This window comes from Odocoileus virginianus, chromosome 11 (genome assembly GCF_023699985.2).
Source record: "Odocoileus virginianus isolate 20LAN1187 ecotype Illinois chromosome 11, Ovbor_1.2, whole genome shotgun sequence".
NCBI lineage: Eukaryota > Metazoa > Chordata > Mammalia > Artiodactyla > Cervidae > Odocoileus > Odocoileus virginianus.
In genome coordinates, this window is record NC_069684.1 from 4,364,065 (window position 1) to 4,379,524 (window position 15,460).

A 15,460-nucleotide genomic window follows, 5' to 3' on the forward strand; every position below is an offset into this window, starting at 1 on the left:
CAGGCTCCTCTGTCCACGGGATTCTCCAGGCAAGAATACTGGAGTGGATCTGTATATAATGCTATCTGTTTCAAAACTCTATTTTATAATTAAGAAATGCTAACATCTCTAAAGTATTCAGGTAGGTAGTCTGCTGAAAAAATCTCCAGGTGTTGTGTTTTATAAATGAGGAAACAGAAACCCAAGATAATCTTTTGGAGGAAAATCAGTGATGAGTCTGAGTAAATCATTTAACTCATTTGGGCCTCAGCATCCATCAAGTGTCAGTAACCTTCCTGCTGATGTTAGGATTAAATGAAGTACTGTTCATGGCACACTTGTGGTCATCAGGATGACTCAACATCAGAGAAGGCCCAGATCTTGGTGAAAGAGATATGGGAGGGCCCTGGTCAGCAGGCGCCTGAGCCAGTGGGCTTCCCGTGCCCTGAGCGGGTGACTCTGCCTGGGTAGGTGATGATCCTCTTTCAGAAACTTCCGGCTTCCCCAACTCTGAAAGCAAATTGCTCAACCACAGAAATGCTCCCATCACTTCTATCTTGGGGCTTCCCTGGTGGCTCACATGGTAAAGAATCTATCTGTAGCACACGAGACCTGGATTCAATCGCTGGGTCAGGAAGACCCCCTGGAGAAGGGAAAGGCAACCCACTCCAGTATTCTTGCATGGAGAATTCCATGAACAGAGGAGCCTGGCGGGCTACAGTCCATGGGGTCCCAAAGAGTTGGACACAACTGAGCAGCTAACACTTTTCATCTCCATCCTGGTCTATTTTATCATGATTTGCATAACTGGGACATTTTAAAAAGTGAGCAAATGCCTTTCTTAATTTTACATACTTGAAGATGATGAATGATAGCCTCATTAGTCTATTGCCTTAAAGAATCTTTTTCATGGTGCTGATCCAGGGAATTTGCTCAGTTTTTGGAGAAGGGAGACTTAATCTGATTAAACTTGAACCTCCTCAGACCAAAACATGCCTTTGGTCCTTTGAGAAAAAGGGGGGAGAGCATTACGGGCCTGAAAAATCCTCAATTAACGAAAAAGAACTTTAGAAAGATTCAAATGAAGTTTTTGGGGGGAAAACTAAAAGATGCTTAAAGCAAAACTTGGTAACCCAGAACTATGCCTAGAGAAATTTTTAATTAGCAGAAATCAAAAATCAGGTTAAAGAATATGTGCCTTTAATAAGTTAGAGAAAAACCAACCCCCCAACCAGACCTATTCAACAAAATTTTCTGCCCTAACAACATAATTTAAAGAAAAAAAAAGGAACATCTTGAACAAGGAGCAGCTTATATTAGTTTGAGTTCCAATAGGAAAGAATAAGTCTGAGAATATCACTGAGGTGTTTCCCTCAGTCAAATAAAACCATCATTATAGAAAGGTGCTACTGTTTTTGTGGAAGGGAACCCTTTTAATCAGAGTGATGGGCAGTCCATGGAAAATCACCATCTATTGAAAATAATTTAGAGGACAGCGTGGTGCCACCCAAATCGGGTTATTATGAAATGACTCTTCCCTGCTCTGGCTGGGTTTCAGACAGCAGCTGGACAATCTAATCCGTAATCTAGCCCTCGCTTGAATTTATCCGATTTTACACCCCACCACTTCCAGCATCCTTCGGCATCCCGGCCAGGGCTGGTCCCTCTTGTACCTCACATCATCCAAACTCGGTTCCCACCATTGCATATTTACTCCTGACCTTTCTTCTCTCTTGAACAGGCTCCCACTTTCTGTTCTGCAAATAATCTTCCTCGTGTTTTATGGCCTAGTCGAATTCCCATAACCTCCTTGGAAACTCCCCCTCTTGGAATAACTCCCTGTGACCAAACTTCTGTAATTCATCCAGTGCCTTCACCCAGCACCATAAATTAGGGGCTGTTTTCAACGTATCTCGTGGCTTCTCTTTCTCCTCTGAAACCAGACTGTTGTTTTGTTGACGTTCTCGGAGCAGGGATTATGTATCTCCCTGATTCCCTGCGCCCCCCCTCACTCCATGTCCTGTCCGCTCTCAGACACGGTGCAGAAACGCCTGTTGCTGCTACGGTCCCGTCCTTGACTCTCACCGGGCAGCGACAGCAGCTGCTTAGCAGTTCCCGGCCGCGAGGTGGGCCTTGTGAAAGGCCGGGACTCGGGGCTTCCTGCTGGGAGGCCCGACCCGTCAGCTCAGCCCACGGGAGCGGTCTTGGAAGACGGAGGTGGCTCAGAGGCAGGGCGACCTGGAGGGGGGTGGGCGGCTCAGCCCCTCGGGCTCAGCTGGATTCGGAAGGCGGGGAACAAGTGGAAATCTCTTCGAGGGGCTTTTCTGACAACAGTGCTGCGGAAAAATGATTAAGCGTTGGTCTTGCTAATGGTGCTCTTGGGGCAAATACTGGCCATTTCATCCATCCCTGCCCCCGTGGGGCAGCTGTCAGGCACCCTTCCCCTTGGGAACAGCTCTCTTTCCTGGGTCCTCCTGGTCTCCTGGAACCGCCTGAATTTCTTCAGCACCTTTTCTTCTTTCACTGCTTGGGGCTCTTCAACAGCCTGTCTAGTGTTTATCATCTTGTAGGGTCAGAGCTGTAAATCTCCTTGCCTCTCTCAGACCTCTAACCCTCCTCCCATGACCCCGAAGGAACTCGATGCTCTGATGCTTGCTCTTCAGGGTTCCTTTCTCAGACTCTTGCAAATATCAAGACGCCGTTACACAAAGACAAACGCCTGGTCATCTAGGCCACGTGTAATTATAAACAGTTTCAGCCGCACATCCACACGAGTGAGAACCTAGGGTTCTGAGCTCTCTGCTAACAGTCCACAACTTTACTTGTGACAATTTCTTCTATGAGAACCAATTTAATCAGCCCATTGGCAACAAACAATCAAAAGAAAAAAGACATCTGGGGAAAATGTGCTTTTTGTGTTGCTAAGAAAATTCCTGCTCATTCTGTAAGACCTGGGTCAATGATCTTCTGGGAGAAACTTTCCCTGCCCTCCCCTCCTCTGTGCAAACCACGTGCCACCCACCATTCCTTCGTCCATCCATTCACCCCTTCAGTAAGGACTGAAGCACCTGCTCTGGGCTGCTAGGCCCAGACCTTACAGAGTTAAAGAATCTTCCAGGAGCTCACAGGCTGGAGGACTAGGCAGACAAATCAAGGTGTCTGTACTATTGCTCCCACATATGTGGGGCACGTGGCCCAGAACCTGAACATGGGTCCTGCACCTTCTGAACTGGATCTGCTCGAGAAAGGCACTTAACCTTGGACTTTGTGTTCTTATCAGTAACATGGGAAAATTAATATCCCCTAAGTCTTGGGACATTTGTGACAAATAATCAAGATAATGTGTGAGAAGACCTCAGGCATAGTTGCTGGCTCCCAGGAAGGACTCTCCAACAGGAAGGACTCTACAATTAATAATCTCCATTAGTGTTGTTATCATTATATGTTACAATGGAGGTGTATCTGGGAAGGTGTGGGAGCTTGAAGGCCCCCCAGTGTTGATGGGGGAGGGCAGAAGAGAAAGGAAGGCTTCAGGGGCAACTTTGAGAACATATATACTCCACCTGGCCAAGAAGGATAAAATGAGAATTCAAAGAACAAAAAACAACATTTTCTTTAAAATGTCTCTTTTTTGAAGTTGCAACTGTGATCAGCTTGTTCTGGGGTTTAGAGGAGGTGAAGGACATGGATTTTAACGATTCAACACATCCATATTTGAAGAGAAGAGAACTTACACTCTTCTCCAGAATCACTGGTTTTGAGGGGCCCTGTCCATCCTGCTGTAAATGGAATGCTTTCCTAAAAGCAAAGAGGAGGTCAAATTAGAGACATCCTGGAGGGCTGCCCTGAGACTGTCCCCGGGCGTCCATGTGACTGTGCTACAGGTGAGCGCCCATGTCTTTGTGAAGCTAAGCTTCCTCTGGGAAAACGGTTCAGGAAAGAGCCAATTTATATCAAATTTCACTTCAACATGAGTAATACGGTTTCTGTGCATGTGGTTCTTGGATGAAATAGTGTTCTGTTGTTGAGTGTGGGCTTCCCCAGAGGCTCAGCGGTAAAGAATCTGCCTGCAACTCAGGAGATGCGGGACTCAGGTTTGATCCCTGGCTCGGGAAGACCCCTGGAGGAGAGCATGGCACACACTCCAGGAACCTTGTCTGGGAAATCCCGTGGCCAGCGGAGCCTGACGGGCTACAGTCCGTGGGGTCGCAAAGAGTCCGATCCGACTGAAGTGACTGAGCACAGTGGAGAGTGCGGATCACTGATTCTCAAGACCCTACCGTCACCAAAGAGGTTCCTGACGACCAAGACTAGACTTTCTCCTCTGTGAATTTGGTAGGAAAACTGGACAGATTTTCGGTACATAATATGTACCATCATTTGTATCTTAATAACTGTGCGACAGGCTTAATACACACACACACGGTTCTCAAAGTTAGATAATGCCACTCTGAACTCATCTTAAAAACACTTCATTCATTATATCAGTAGGTTCATTAATATTCGTTATCTACTATGTATGATGTATACAATGCTGGCTATTGAAAACTTCAAAGGAATATATGAGCTTTAAAATAAATGTTATCTTGAGGTTTTTTTCAGCTTCCTAGATGGCACAGTTGGTAAAAACTTGCCTGTCAATGCAGGAGACTCAAGAGATGGGGTTCGATCCCTGGGCTGGGAACGTCCCCTTGAGGAGGAAATGGCAACCCACTCCAATATTCTTGCCTGGAGAATCCCATGGACAGAGAAGCCTGGTGGGCTACAGTCCATGGGGTTGCACAGAGTTGGACATGACTGAGCATACACGGAACTAGAATGATTTCAGTCATTCATCGAAAATTAATATGTAATTTGCCACTTTGAATAACAAGTATATGGATACTTCAAATCTCCTTCATAACATAGTCTTGCTATTCAGTCTTGCTATCAAAAAATGTTAGGAGAATTGAGTGAAGACATTATTCAGAATTTTATGTGCAACTAAAGTCAGGCAGACAATAAAATGATTGTATTCCAAATGATTAAATATGTTTCATTGCAAATAGCCTATTTGTTTTCAGAGGAGCTATATTACTACTATATTATTATATATATATATATTACATAGATATTATGTATATATTATATTACTACTATATTTCCTCTATACAATTAGTTTCCAATAGATTTCCATACTACACGAAACAATCTGTGACTCAGTAATTACAATGTGAGAAGATTAGAGCCATGATCTTTATGCCCTTTTAAAAGGAAAGAATTCTTTCTATTTCTATCAAGCTTAGGAAAATAATATTCATATAATACATATATGAATCACAAAAGTTTCAAGTATAAAAATATTAAAAACCAGTACCAATTTCAAGTCAGTTTTCTTGATTCAATTTGTTCAAATATAAAATCTCCTGGAGTGTGCCCAGTTTTCTACATTTACTTTCGCAAAAAAGATCAGCAATGGATTCAGTGAGCTGCACCCTCTTTTCCCAAAACCAATGTAAGTCAGTCAAGAAGAAAGTCCATTTAGGAATCTACACATTCAATTCTTGAAAAAAATTGGGAGAAACTAAATTCACGTTATGTTCAACTAGACAACATCATGATATTCACTTGCATACTAACTGTTTTGTTTCATTAATCACGACTCTATTTTTAATCGATGAACCAATATTAAAAGTTCTTCTTGAGTAAAAACCAACAGGAATAACTCAAGAAAATAATAGTTAACATGGTGTGATCAGCTTCATTATTGACCTTGAGTCTTTTGGTGAGTTAACTGATTTGTAACACGGAGACTTGCTTTCTAAAATGATCTGTGGGGACTTCCTTGATGCCCAGTGGTTAAGAATTGCCTGGCGATGCAGGGAGCGCAGGTTCAATTCGCGCTCAGGAACTAAGATCCCACACGCTGAGCAGCTGCCAAGCCTGCGCCCCACAACTGCAGTCCGTGCACCTCAGCAAGAGATCTCACGCGAAGCCAAGAAGACCCGCTGCGCAGCGACGTAGTCATGGGAATGAAGGAGATCCTGCTATTTGCAACAGCGCGGGTGCACTCTGAGGGTGGCATTGCTGCTCAGTCGTGTCCGACGCTGAGACCCCGTGGTCTGCAGCACGCCAGGCTCCCTTTCCTTCACTGTCGCCTGGAGTTTGCTCAGATTCACGTCCATTGATGCCATCCAACCATCTCATCCTGTGTCGTCCCCTTCTCCTCCCGCCTTCCATCTTTCCCAGCATCAGGGTCTTTTCCAATGAGTTGATTCTTCGCATCAAGTGGCCAATGGATTGGAGCTTCAGCTTCAGCATCAGTCCTTCCAGTGAATATTCAGGGTTGATTTCCTATAGGATGGACTGGTTGGATCTTCCTGTAGTCCAAGGGACTCTCAAGAATCTTCTCCAACACCACAGTTCAAAAGCATCAGTTCTTCATCACTTAACCTTCTTTATGGTCCAACTCTCACATCTGTACATAACTACTGGAAAAACCTTTGACTATGCAGATCTTTGTCAGTAAAGTGATGTCTCTGCTTTTAAAAATGCTATCTAGGTTTGTCACCGCTTTTCCTTCCAAGGAGCAAGCATTGTTTGTGGCTGCAGTCACTGCAGTGATTTTGTAGCCCAAGAAAATAAAATCTGTCACTGCTTCTACTTCTGCCTTGAAGCCCAGGTAACAATGTCCCTCTTCTGTACCCCTCTTGGGTCCATCCCGACACTGACCCAGGAATGCTCCTCCCCTGCTGATCTACATGCCCAATGAGACCCTCAGCTTGCGGGCATGTGCTGCATCTAATCTACAGTCGAATTCTCTAGTCCAGGGCACAGCACATAGAAGGTATTTATCAGGCATTTGTTGAATAAATAAAAAAAAATAAAGTTGAGAAATGAAATAGTCCATATTACTAATGATTTTGGTAGTTGAGAATAATTTTCATAGTGTCTTCACTGGTATTCTTCCTAAATCACTAAACTCAAATTTTATGTATCACCATTCCCACAAAAGGCTCCATTTAAATTGTGCAAAATTAAAGTTGAATAACTTCTGCTATAATGCTCAGATATGGCAAAGAGATCTTTAAACACAATTTAGTGAATAATTTGGAAGGTGAGAGATATTGGTTGCCCTTACAGTGAAAAATATGTATTTATGAAAGGTTTATCACAATCCCTGGCCCAGAGAAGGTTCTCGGAAGTGTTAAATTCATCTTTCTGTGCTGTCAAAACACTGAAGTCTCCAAACCTCCCTATTTTCTCAACTTTCCCTGTTTTCCAAAAAGAAGGGTGATAAAAACCACTTCCACACACAGGAGGAAATGGCATGGCCAAAAATAGACACATAGCCTCATTTAGTTCAAATGCTGAACCTTAAAAATGAGCAAAATGAAACATTTCTAACTCAACCACTGCAGGTTATTGTTTCGGAGGCGGGGTCTAGAGGGGCCTGTGTGGATTTCTGTCACTCAGGTGAGATGGCCCCTTCTCAAGAGCCAGGTTAATCAGGGACACTGCACATCCCCAGCAAGAACAGTTAAGGGTGATCAACTTGAGAATCCCAGCTAGAGAAATGTCCACCACAGAGGGAATGTACGTGGGACTTTGACCTAGACGGGCACAGGTGTCTACCTGCAGGAACATGTCTGGGGGAAAAGACCACAATTCAGGGTGATCAGCACAGGTTTTTCTGTGTTTGCTACGTGGTTGTTTGTGTGTGTGTACCTGAGCATGCACCAGACTTGTGGCCATCTTAGCGTGCAAGACACAGTGAAGGCAAATAAAGACAGATATCAGAAGATGAGGAGTAGAGATACAGAAACAATGGTTTTATTTTTCTGTGCAAATGTGCAAAAGCTGTAGTCACACACAATGCAACTGAAAATACACAAGACAGAGAAGAAGGACAGGGTTTCTAAGTCAGATATGACAAGACACTGGGAAACAGAAAAACAACTGACAATTACAGTGACCATAGAGGCGCTAGAAGTGTATGGAGAAAGAAATGGTGAGTGACTCAGAAATAGAGCTGGAAGGAAACATGTTATATTTGGAATGACCTGTAAGTACATAATTATAGATATGCCCAAGAGGGAGTAGATGTGAAAACTGTACGTGTGGTCTTTGGCTATAATCAGTTTTATGGTTACTTCAGATAATTTGGGAATGCAAATATTGATAGGAAGGGTTCCTTCAAGTCTCTTGTCGGGAAATCTAACTTTGCAGAGGATCAGTTGAGATGGTGGGTTAGCATGTGCTATCTGGGGGTGAGGGAGTAGGGAGTAGAAAGGAAAGAAAACTTCAACATGAGTTTCTCTAGTTCGGTGTCTGCCAGCACTCCACAGCATAGAAATTTGCTGCATAAAATCCTCTGTAACTATTGAAAAATAAGATAGAGTTTATTTCCTTTGCTTTTATAGTATACTACTTTGTAGTTTTGATGTCATGCTATATTTAAATTTACCTGGTAATTTCCATGGGAAAATAATTTTCTTAAAAAAAAATAAAAGGAACTAAATGAGTATTGGATACCACCCAATGGATAAAACACCCTCACATTTTTAAACCAGAGAGACTCCTAAAGACACAGAAGCATTTACAAAATGATATTTGGCAGGCCTTTGTTATTATAGCTGCTTTCTGAATTAATTAATAAGATCAACCTATTTTCCCTTTAAATGAACACTAATCATGGCTCCTTGGGAAGGGATATCCACACAAAGATACTTAGCATAAACGACAGCAAGTCACTGGAAGCAATAAAAATACTAGTAAATCAAGTTATTTTCTAATTAATATGTTATATACTGCACTAAAGCTAAGCAAAAGTATGTTAATCTTTGCATACCTTATTAATTTACTTGGTAAATCGATCACTTCAGGTATTTATTTATTGAAAAAACATAATGCCAAATATATTTTGATTATAATATAGGTAGTATGTTTTTTCTTCAGAAATATAGTTGAAGAGGATAAATTTACTTGAAAATTTTAGAAAACTAGACCTCCAAGAAATTGAAATTGTCTTTTCAGTATATACCTAGAGAATAGCATGTATTTCTTTTTAAAATATGTATTAAAAACAATTGCGATTAGTTAATTTGATAGGAAGGTCAATAAGCTCATAAATTTATAAGCAATTAACAAAAAGTTATTTGTATAGAAAGTACTGCAGGAAAAAAGAAATGAAAAAGGTTTTATCTGTCATTTTTTCTGAGGAAGAAAGGTTTTATGGAATTATAAATTACGCTGGTAAGGAGTAACTTGAGAACTGATACCAATTATATCAGAAAAGTTTCCTTCTACATTTTCAGGGAGTTCACGGGATTCCCCACCTTCCCTTTGTACATATTTTTAACTTACCGGAGAACTGGCAACACAGCATAGGTGGATAAAAAAAATGAATCAGTAATTTTTAAACTGTTGTGTCCTGAATAACAAAATGAAAGGACAAGACTGACCGAGGATGAGGGTGAGGGAGGGTGACTTACACTATAAAAATGCCCACAAGAGCAGGTGTGGGGGAAAGCATTATCTCATTGCAAGGGTCCTTCAGATACAGACGCGCTTAGAATGATGGCGTGTTTGTACTCAATATTCTCGAAAAGGAGGCGTTTCTGCTTGTACTGAGAACAATACTGCTTTGCATTTAGAGCCAGAGTAAGTAAATATTTGCTAAACTCGTAAAGTGCTTTGCAACATGCTTAAAATAGGCCTTGAACCTAGTTTTCAAGATGATTAAATTTCAAGGCATATCCTGAAATATATCAGGTTTGGGAGCGCTCAGACGCAGGTCAGTAATCGTCCTGGTCTCCCCACTCGACCACGGGCTCATCATTCAGGCGCAGGACGAGGTAGGAGAGGAGCTGGAAGAGGTTCTGCCAGAGCAGCAGCGAGACGCAGAGGGAGAGGCCGCTTACGTCCAGCTCGCAGCGCGGCCCGGCGAAGGCCAGCGCGCACGCGCAGCGGAACCCGTTCCGCAGGTCCTGGCAGAGGCCGCCGTGGAGGCAGGGGTCGGACGCGCACTCGTCGATGTCCATGTCACACCTTCAAGACACAAACAGCAGAGACCCGGCCCCGGCTCAGTACGCTGGCTGCGACGTGAACAGAGAGCGGGAGCTTCGGCCTTACCCACCCAGACCAGCGCGGTGGGACCGGCCAACCCCGCGCCCTTCCTGCGTGCCCAACAGCTGGGAGATAGCCCTCCAAATGCCTTCACGGATTTTGCTTTTAATGAAAATAATGTGTGTACACACACACACACACACGCAATGTTAATTAGAAAGAGAAAACAGGTGCAAATCTTTAGAAACCGAAGCAAAACAGAGACATGCACAAGTCAGTTTCAATTTCCCCCTCAAGCGCGTTGGTGTGGTTGCCGGCTTGTAAAAGCTGGGTTTATTGGGGTACGTGGGGACCAGGAGAGGGAGCTGTGTTTTTTTCAGCCGAGCGTCTACAGAGCAGACTTCCGTCGGAACCGTGAGGGTTCTAAAGCATCAGTGTGCCCGGCGAAGGGGAGACGCCCCTAAGAAGCAGAACAATGTATTTGGTGTATTCTGGGGGCTTTTGGATTAGTTTCCTTGAGAATTCCATTATATATATATATAATGCCTGCATGAGTGCTGAGTCACTTCAGGCCTGCCCAGCTCTTTGCGGCCCCGTGGACTGCAGCCCACCAGGCTCCTCTGACCATGGGACTCTCCAGGGAAGAACACTGGAGTGGGTTGCCATTCCCTCCCTCCTCCAGGAGACCTTTCCTGCCCAGGGATTGAACCTGCATCTCTTGCGTCTCCCGCATTGCAGGCGGGCTGTTTACCACTCATTCATTTGGCTGCACAGATCCCAGCTGCAGCACATGGCTTCTTCACTGTGGCCAGCGGGATTCTTAGTTGCAGCTGTGGGACCTTCAGTTGTGGCCTGTGAACTTCTAGCTGCCGCACATGGGATCCAGTTCCCTGACCAGGGATCAAACCCCAGGCGCCCTGCATTGGGAGTGCGGAGTCCCAGACACTGGACCACCAGGGAAGTCCTGGAGATTCCATTTTTAACAAAAAGCCAAAGTAGATAATCAGAAGATCGCACTTGATAATAAACTGGTTTCATAGCTAGGTTGTAATCTTTCCAAGTCCAGGAAGAACGATTTTCAAAAGCCAGAATTTTCCAAAAACAAGTGATGCCAATTCTAAGGTAACTGAAACTCGCCTCTTCCCTGGAGCACTGTCACTTTTCACCTGGTTTTCCACCTACCGAAATTGCTTTTCTGTGCATTCACTAATTAACTCCCCAGTCCCTTACTGAGTAGATATTGAGCACATGCCATGTGCCAAACCCTCTACTAGGCCTCGGGATAGAGCAGTAACTGAGGCATCTCTCTGACTTTGGGAAATTCATATAAAATCATAGCTTCAGGAGTCTCTGCAGAGCAGCTCATAGGAGTAAAGTCCAGTCTGAGCAGTTTTTCATTCCCCACCTCTGAAGAGGTAAGCATGTGCGCCTGGGTAATCCACTAATCCCCAGGCTCAAGAAATGATGAGAGGAGGTGGTGGGTGGGACAGGGCCTCCCCAAGGCATAAAGGAAAAAAAGATTTCTTCCCAGAAAAACAGCTCCTTATCCCGCTGGATCCCAAGCATCGCTGGGACATTTTGTTTCCCCGCTTTGGCTCAGGCTCCCGGGCTGGGGGAGGCCTCTCTGGCTGGAGCAGAGCAGAGCTCAACAACCGGAGGGAGCCTGCCAAGTCCTCCCTGCCCTGGGTGGGCTGGAGTGTTCAGAGCATCCACCACGCACAGCCTGCCGGGGTGACAGCTCAGAGCTAGAGGTCGAAGCCCACGGCAGAGGAGGCGGTCTGTTAGATGACAGCTTTGCAGCATCTTTGGACTTTGTGGAAGTCTCATCCCCCTGGTCCTTGGGAGAAGCCCAGTACTTTCTGCTTTTCCTTTAGTTATTCTTTCTCTGTTGCTTATCTACTTCTCTTTTGAACTAAGCAGTACACAGTATACACACAACAATCATTATAAACATTATTGGAGCTTTCATCAGAAGTTACTAATGGGCAGAAAATAAAAAAAAAATAAATCCATTGGCATCAGTAATAACTAATGACATGGAAGGACTTTGAAAGGATGGAATCCATGGAACACCTGGTGACTATTTTAGAAATTTATTTTCAGTGGAGAAGTTTATCCCAGTGAAAAGATTCCTGGGAGAAGAAGGAGAATGTTGAGCTTGCTTTTCTTACCACATTTGAAATCAACAATTTGGAGGTTAAATGTCAGATGCTGTTAAAAAAAACAATGTTGGAGGAAAGGGAAATGTTTACTGTAAATAGGAACAATGTGCAAGCAGCAGAGAAAAATAATCCAAGACTTTGGATGAGTTCTATGCTGTCGTCATTAAACATTAATTCATCAATTTAATAATAACGGTAAGCATTAAACTGTGCCATCCAGGCAGAAAGTAACCAGCACTTAAATATATGGTTAAAGCATTGTTCAAATTTTCGGACAAGAAAATCTTTGCAGTATTTTGGAGATGGAATAGGAGGCCAACCAAATGGTCTCTGGGTTAATATTATTATTATGGTGCATGCATGGAAAAAACCAGTGCCATGAAAAGCAGAATGTGACTTGAGGTCACACCCCTCCATACACACAGATTCTCCGACTGCCCATGCCGCTTTAGAGCCAGCCATTGAAAGCAGACCAAGAAAGCAAGGACCAGCCTTGTCACTGAATGTTGGAGGGGAAAAATGCGGGTGTGGCCACATTGCCTGCTGTTTGCCAACATGGCAAAAGAGCTGTGTCTCTGTGGTTCCCAGAGCACAAGCTGAAAAGGAGAAAATTCAAGTTAATCCAAACTGCAGTTGTCATGTAGCAAAAACATACCCATTATTTCACTAACTACTCTTCTGGGGAAAATTAATTCAGTCAAAATCACTTTGTCCAAGGTGTTGGATTGATCTAATTTGTTCAATGGAGGAAGCCTGATCAGAGAACGGTTTATCTAGCCCTGGATGGTATAGGAGATGGAGGAGAACTCTTTCCCTTTACTTTAGTTGTCGCAAGTAAAGGTTTGGTCATACGTTTATGCCAGAAACATCCTGGAGATGGGCAGAGGCTCTGAAGGTGGCCTGACCTGGCTGCAGCACACATCTGAATAATCACCACCTGACCTGTCCCTTAACCTCTCAGCTCCAGGTTACACAAATGCAGAAGGGAAATAAGGACAATTAGAGACACTGTTTGCAGGGTGCCTGGCAGAGCACTAGACAAATGGCCAAGTATTTGTTCTCTGCTGTGACCGTGTATCTTGCAGAGCCTCGGTCTGTCACTATTCTGGGGACGCTGATCCCCGTGGGAATCTGACAAAAGCTGCGGGGTGTGCACTTTTTTGGACTTCCCAGATGGCACTAGTGGGTAAAGATCCCGCCTGCCAAGGCAGGAGACATAAGAAACGTGGGTTTGATCCCAGCGTCAGGGAGATATCCTGGAGTAGGAAATGGCAACTCTAATATTCTCGCCTGGAGAATCCCATGGGCAGAGGAGCCTGGCCAGCTACAGTCTGTGGGATTGCACAGAGTCAGACATAACTGAAGTGACTTAGCACGCACATCTGCACATTTTTGCCCTTGAACTCACCTCAGCAAGTCACATGCATATACAAACATGCCTGCATTTTCAGTAAGCCATTGATTGAAAGCAGTAATCAATTCCACATTAAACAATCCCAGCATTAGGTACCGAAGAGACAAAGGTTTCTCTGGGAACAGTAGAGTCATCTGGATAAGGTACGTATGCTTTTAGGGTTCTAGGTAAGTCTATGGGGCAGTCTTTAAGGCATATTTTATTTGATCTCAACAACACCCACATTTGCATCATGTGTTAGAGTTAGTGGGAAAGAAACATGAATCCAGAAGTATTTCTAAGAAAGAAAAATATCACATTTCACATTTTTCAGAGACATATTTCCCTAGTTAAAGTCTTGGCTCATAAAGTGTCCTTGACTTTGACCTCAGGGGTAATTTTTCTTTTTTATTCTGACTGGCCAGACCTGTACTTCAGCACAGATTTTCCTATGGGAACTGAGACAAGAAAACGGAGAAGAAACACACTCCGCGTTGTCTCACTGTTGTCCGGCCCGGAAGGCCCTCCTGTGAAACTCTGCTGCGACTCACCGTTCCCCCGTAAAACCTGGCCAGCAGGCACACTGCATTTCTCCCTGGAGCTCCGTGCAGTTGCCACCGTTGTAGCAAGTGAGGTTGGTCTTCTCATTCCCACAGACGGTGGAGGGCAATCGGAGGTATCTAGGGAGAAAGAAGCAACAGTCACTGCTGTTCATCTTGTTCATTTCATCCGAGAACACTGTTTTAGAAAAGTCTCTGTGTCTCGTCTGTGCCAAACTAATGAGGTGCTCAGGCCGACTGGGCTACAAACGCTTAGCGGTGCTGCTCTGTCCACGGGTCACTCTTCTGTCCACAGGTCCTGCTGCTGGAGGGTGCTGTAAGGAGCGTGGCTGTCCGCCTTCCATTTCTACCCAGGGCTCATTTGTGAGATAAGATCTGTGCCGGGGGGTGGGGGGGAGCGGCGGTGGCAGTAAATTTAGTGTTGGGAGGAAACTCGCTATGGCTAGATTTGCTGCTGCTTGGCTAATAAATCACATCAGGCCATAGGAAAATTGCATCTCTATAAACGTCAGGAAAGAAAGGCCAGGACTCTGGTACCCAAGCACTCGTGTGATTTCTCTGCTGCCTTTCACAGCTGAACTCCGATTGCCCCGCCAGTACTTGCTGCCCTCATCCAATAACTCATGACTTAGCAGAAGGCAAGCCAAATGCTGTCCAGGAGGTTTGTATACAACACCCACTGGAAAGTACATGTGAATTCAGAGCATGGCTCTTTTGTTCAATAATACAACTTTATATATTAAGGAGTCCCTATAAAAGTGAGTACAAATTGCTAGATGCTAAGCAGAACTTTACTACCAGATAAACTCCAGTGGTGTGAAGGGGCTGCTTAAAAAGACTTTAAAGTGTCCAGGTCCTTAACTACACTCTGCCTGTTGTGCATGGAATCAGATACACAGTTAATATTCAAGAAAGATAAAATGAATTTTATTTTGTTCTGCTCAGCAGACTGTAGCTAATATGGAGAAAGCAGTCTATATGGTAAGTGTGTCTCTTCCCACAAGAGCTAATCAATTTGACTTTAAAAAGAAAATATCATGAGGATTTTTCAAAAGAGCCAAAAGCGTCAACCAGCTTTGGAAGAGGTCAATTAGCAATGCAAATGGGAAGATTTGTATACATCTTAACGTTTAATAAACAATTTTTGAATCTTGTTAGAAGGTACTTTTGAATCAAAACTTTAATCTTTGAAAACTTGGCTTTGATGAATTAGGCAGAAAAAAATACTGGAGCACTAGTTCCTAGGCATATATGTGTCTTTTACTTATCCAGTCACCACAGAAGTACTATTAATTTTGATCCTGAATGTCTTTTGTTGT

The 15,460-nt window shown here is 43.9% G+C and overlaps 1 protein-coding gene across 1 annotated transcript in view; it reads right to left on the reverse strand.

The window, feature by feature from the left end:
- Positions 1-15,460, reverse strand: part of CRB1 (crumbs cell polarity complex component 1) — a 207,049-nt gene that overhangs the window by 19,083 nt on the left and 172,506 nt on the right. Inside the window, 2 exon segments of the mRNA XM_070473843.1 lie at positions 9,882-10,008; positions 14,133-14,261. Of these exon segments, the coding sequence (XP_070329944.1) occupies positions 9,882-10,008; positions 14,133-14,261 (256 nt within the window).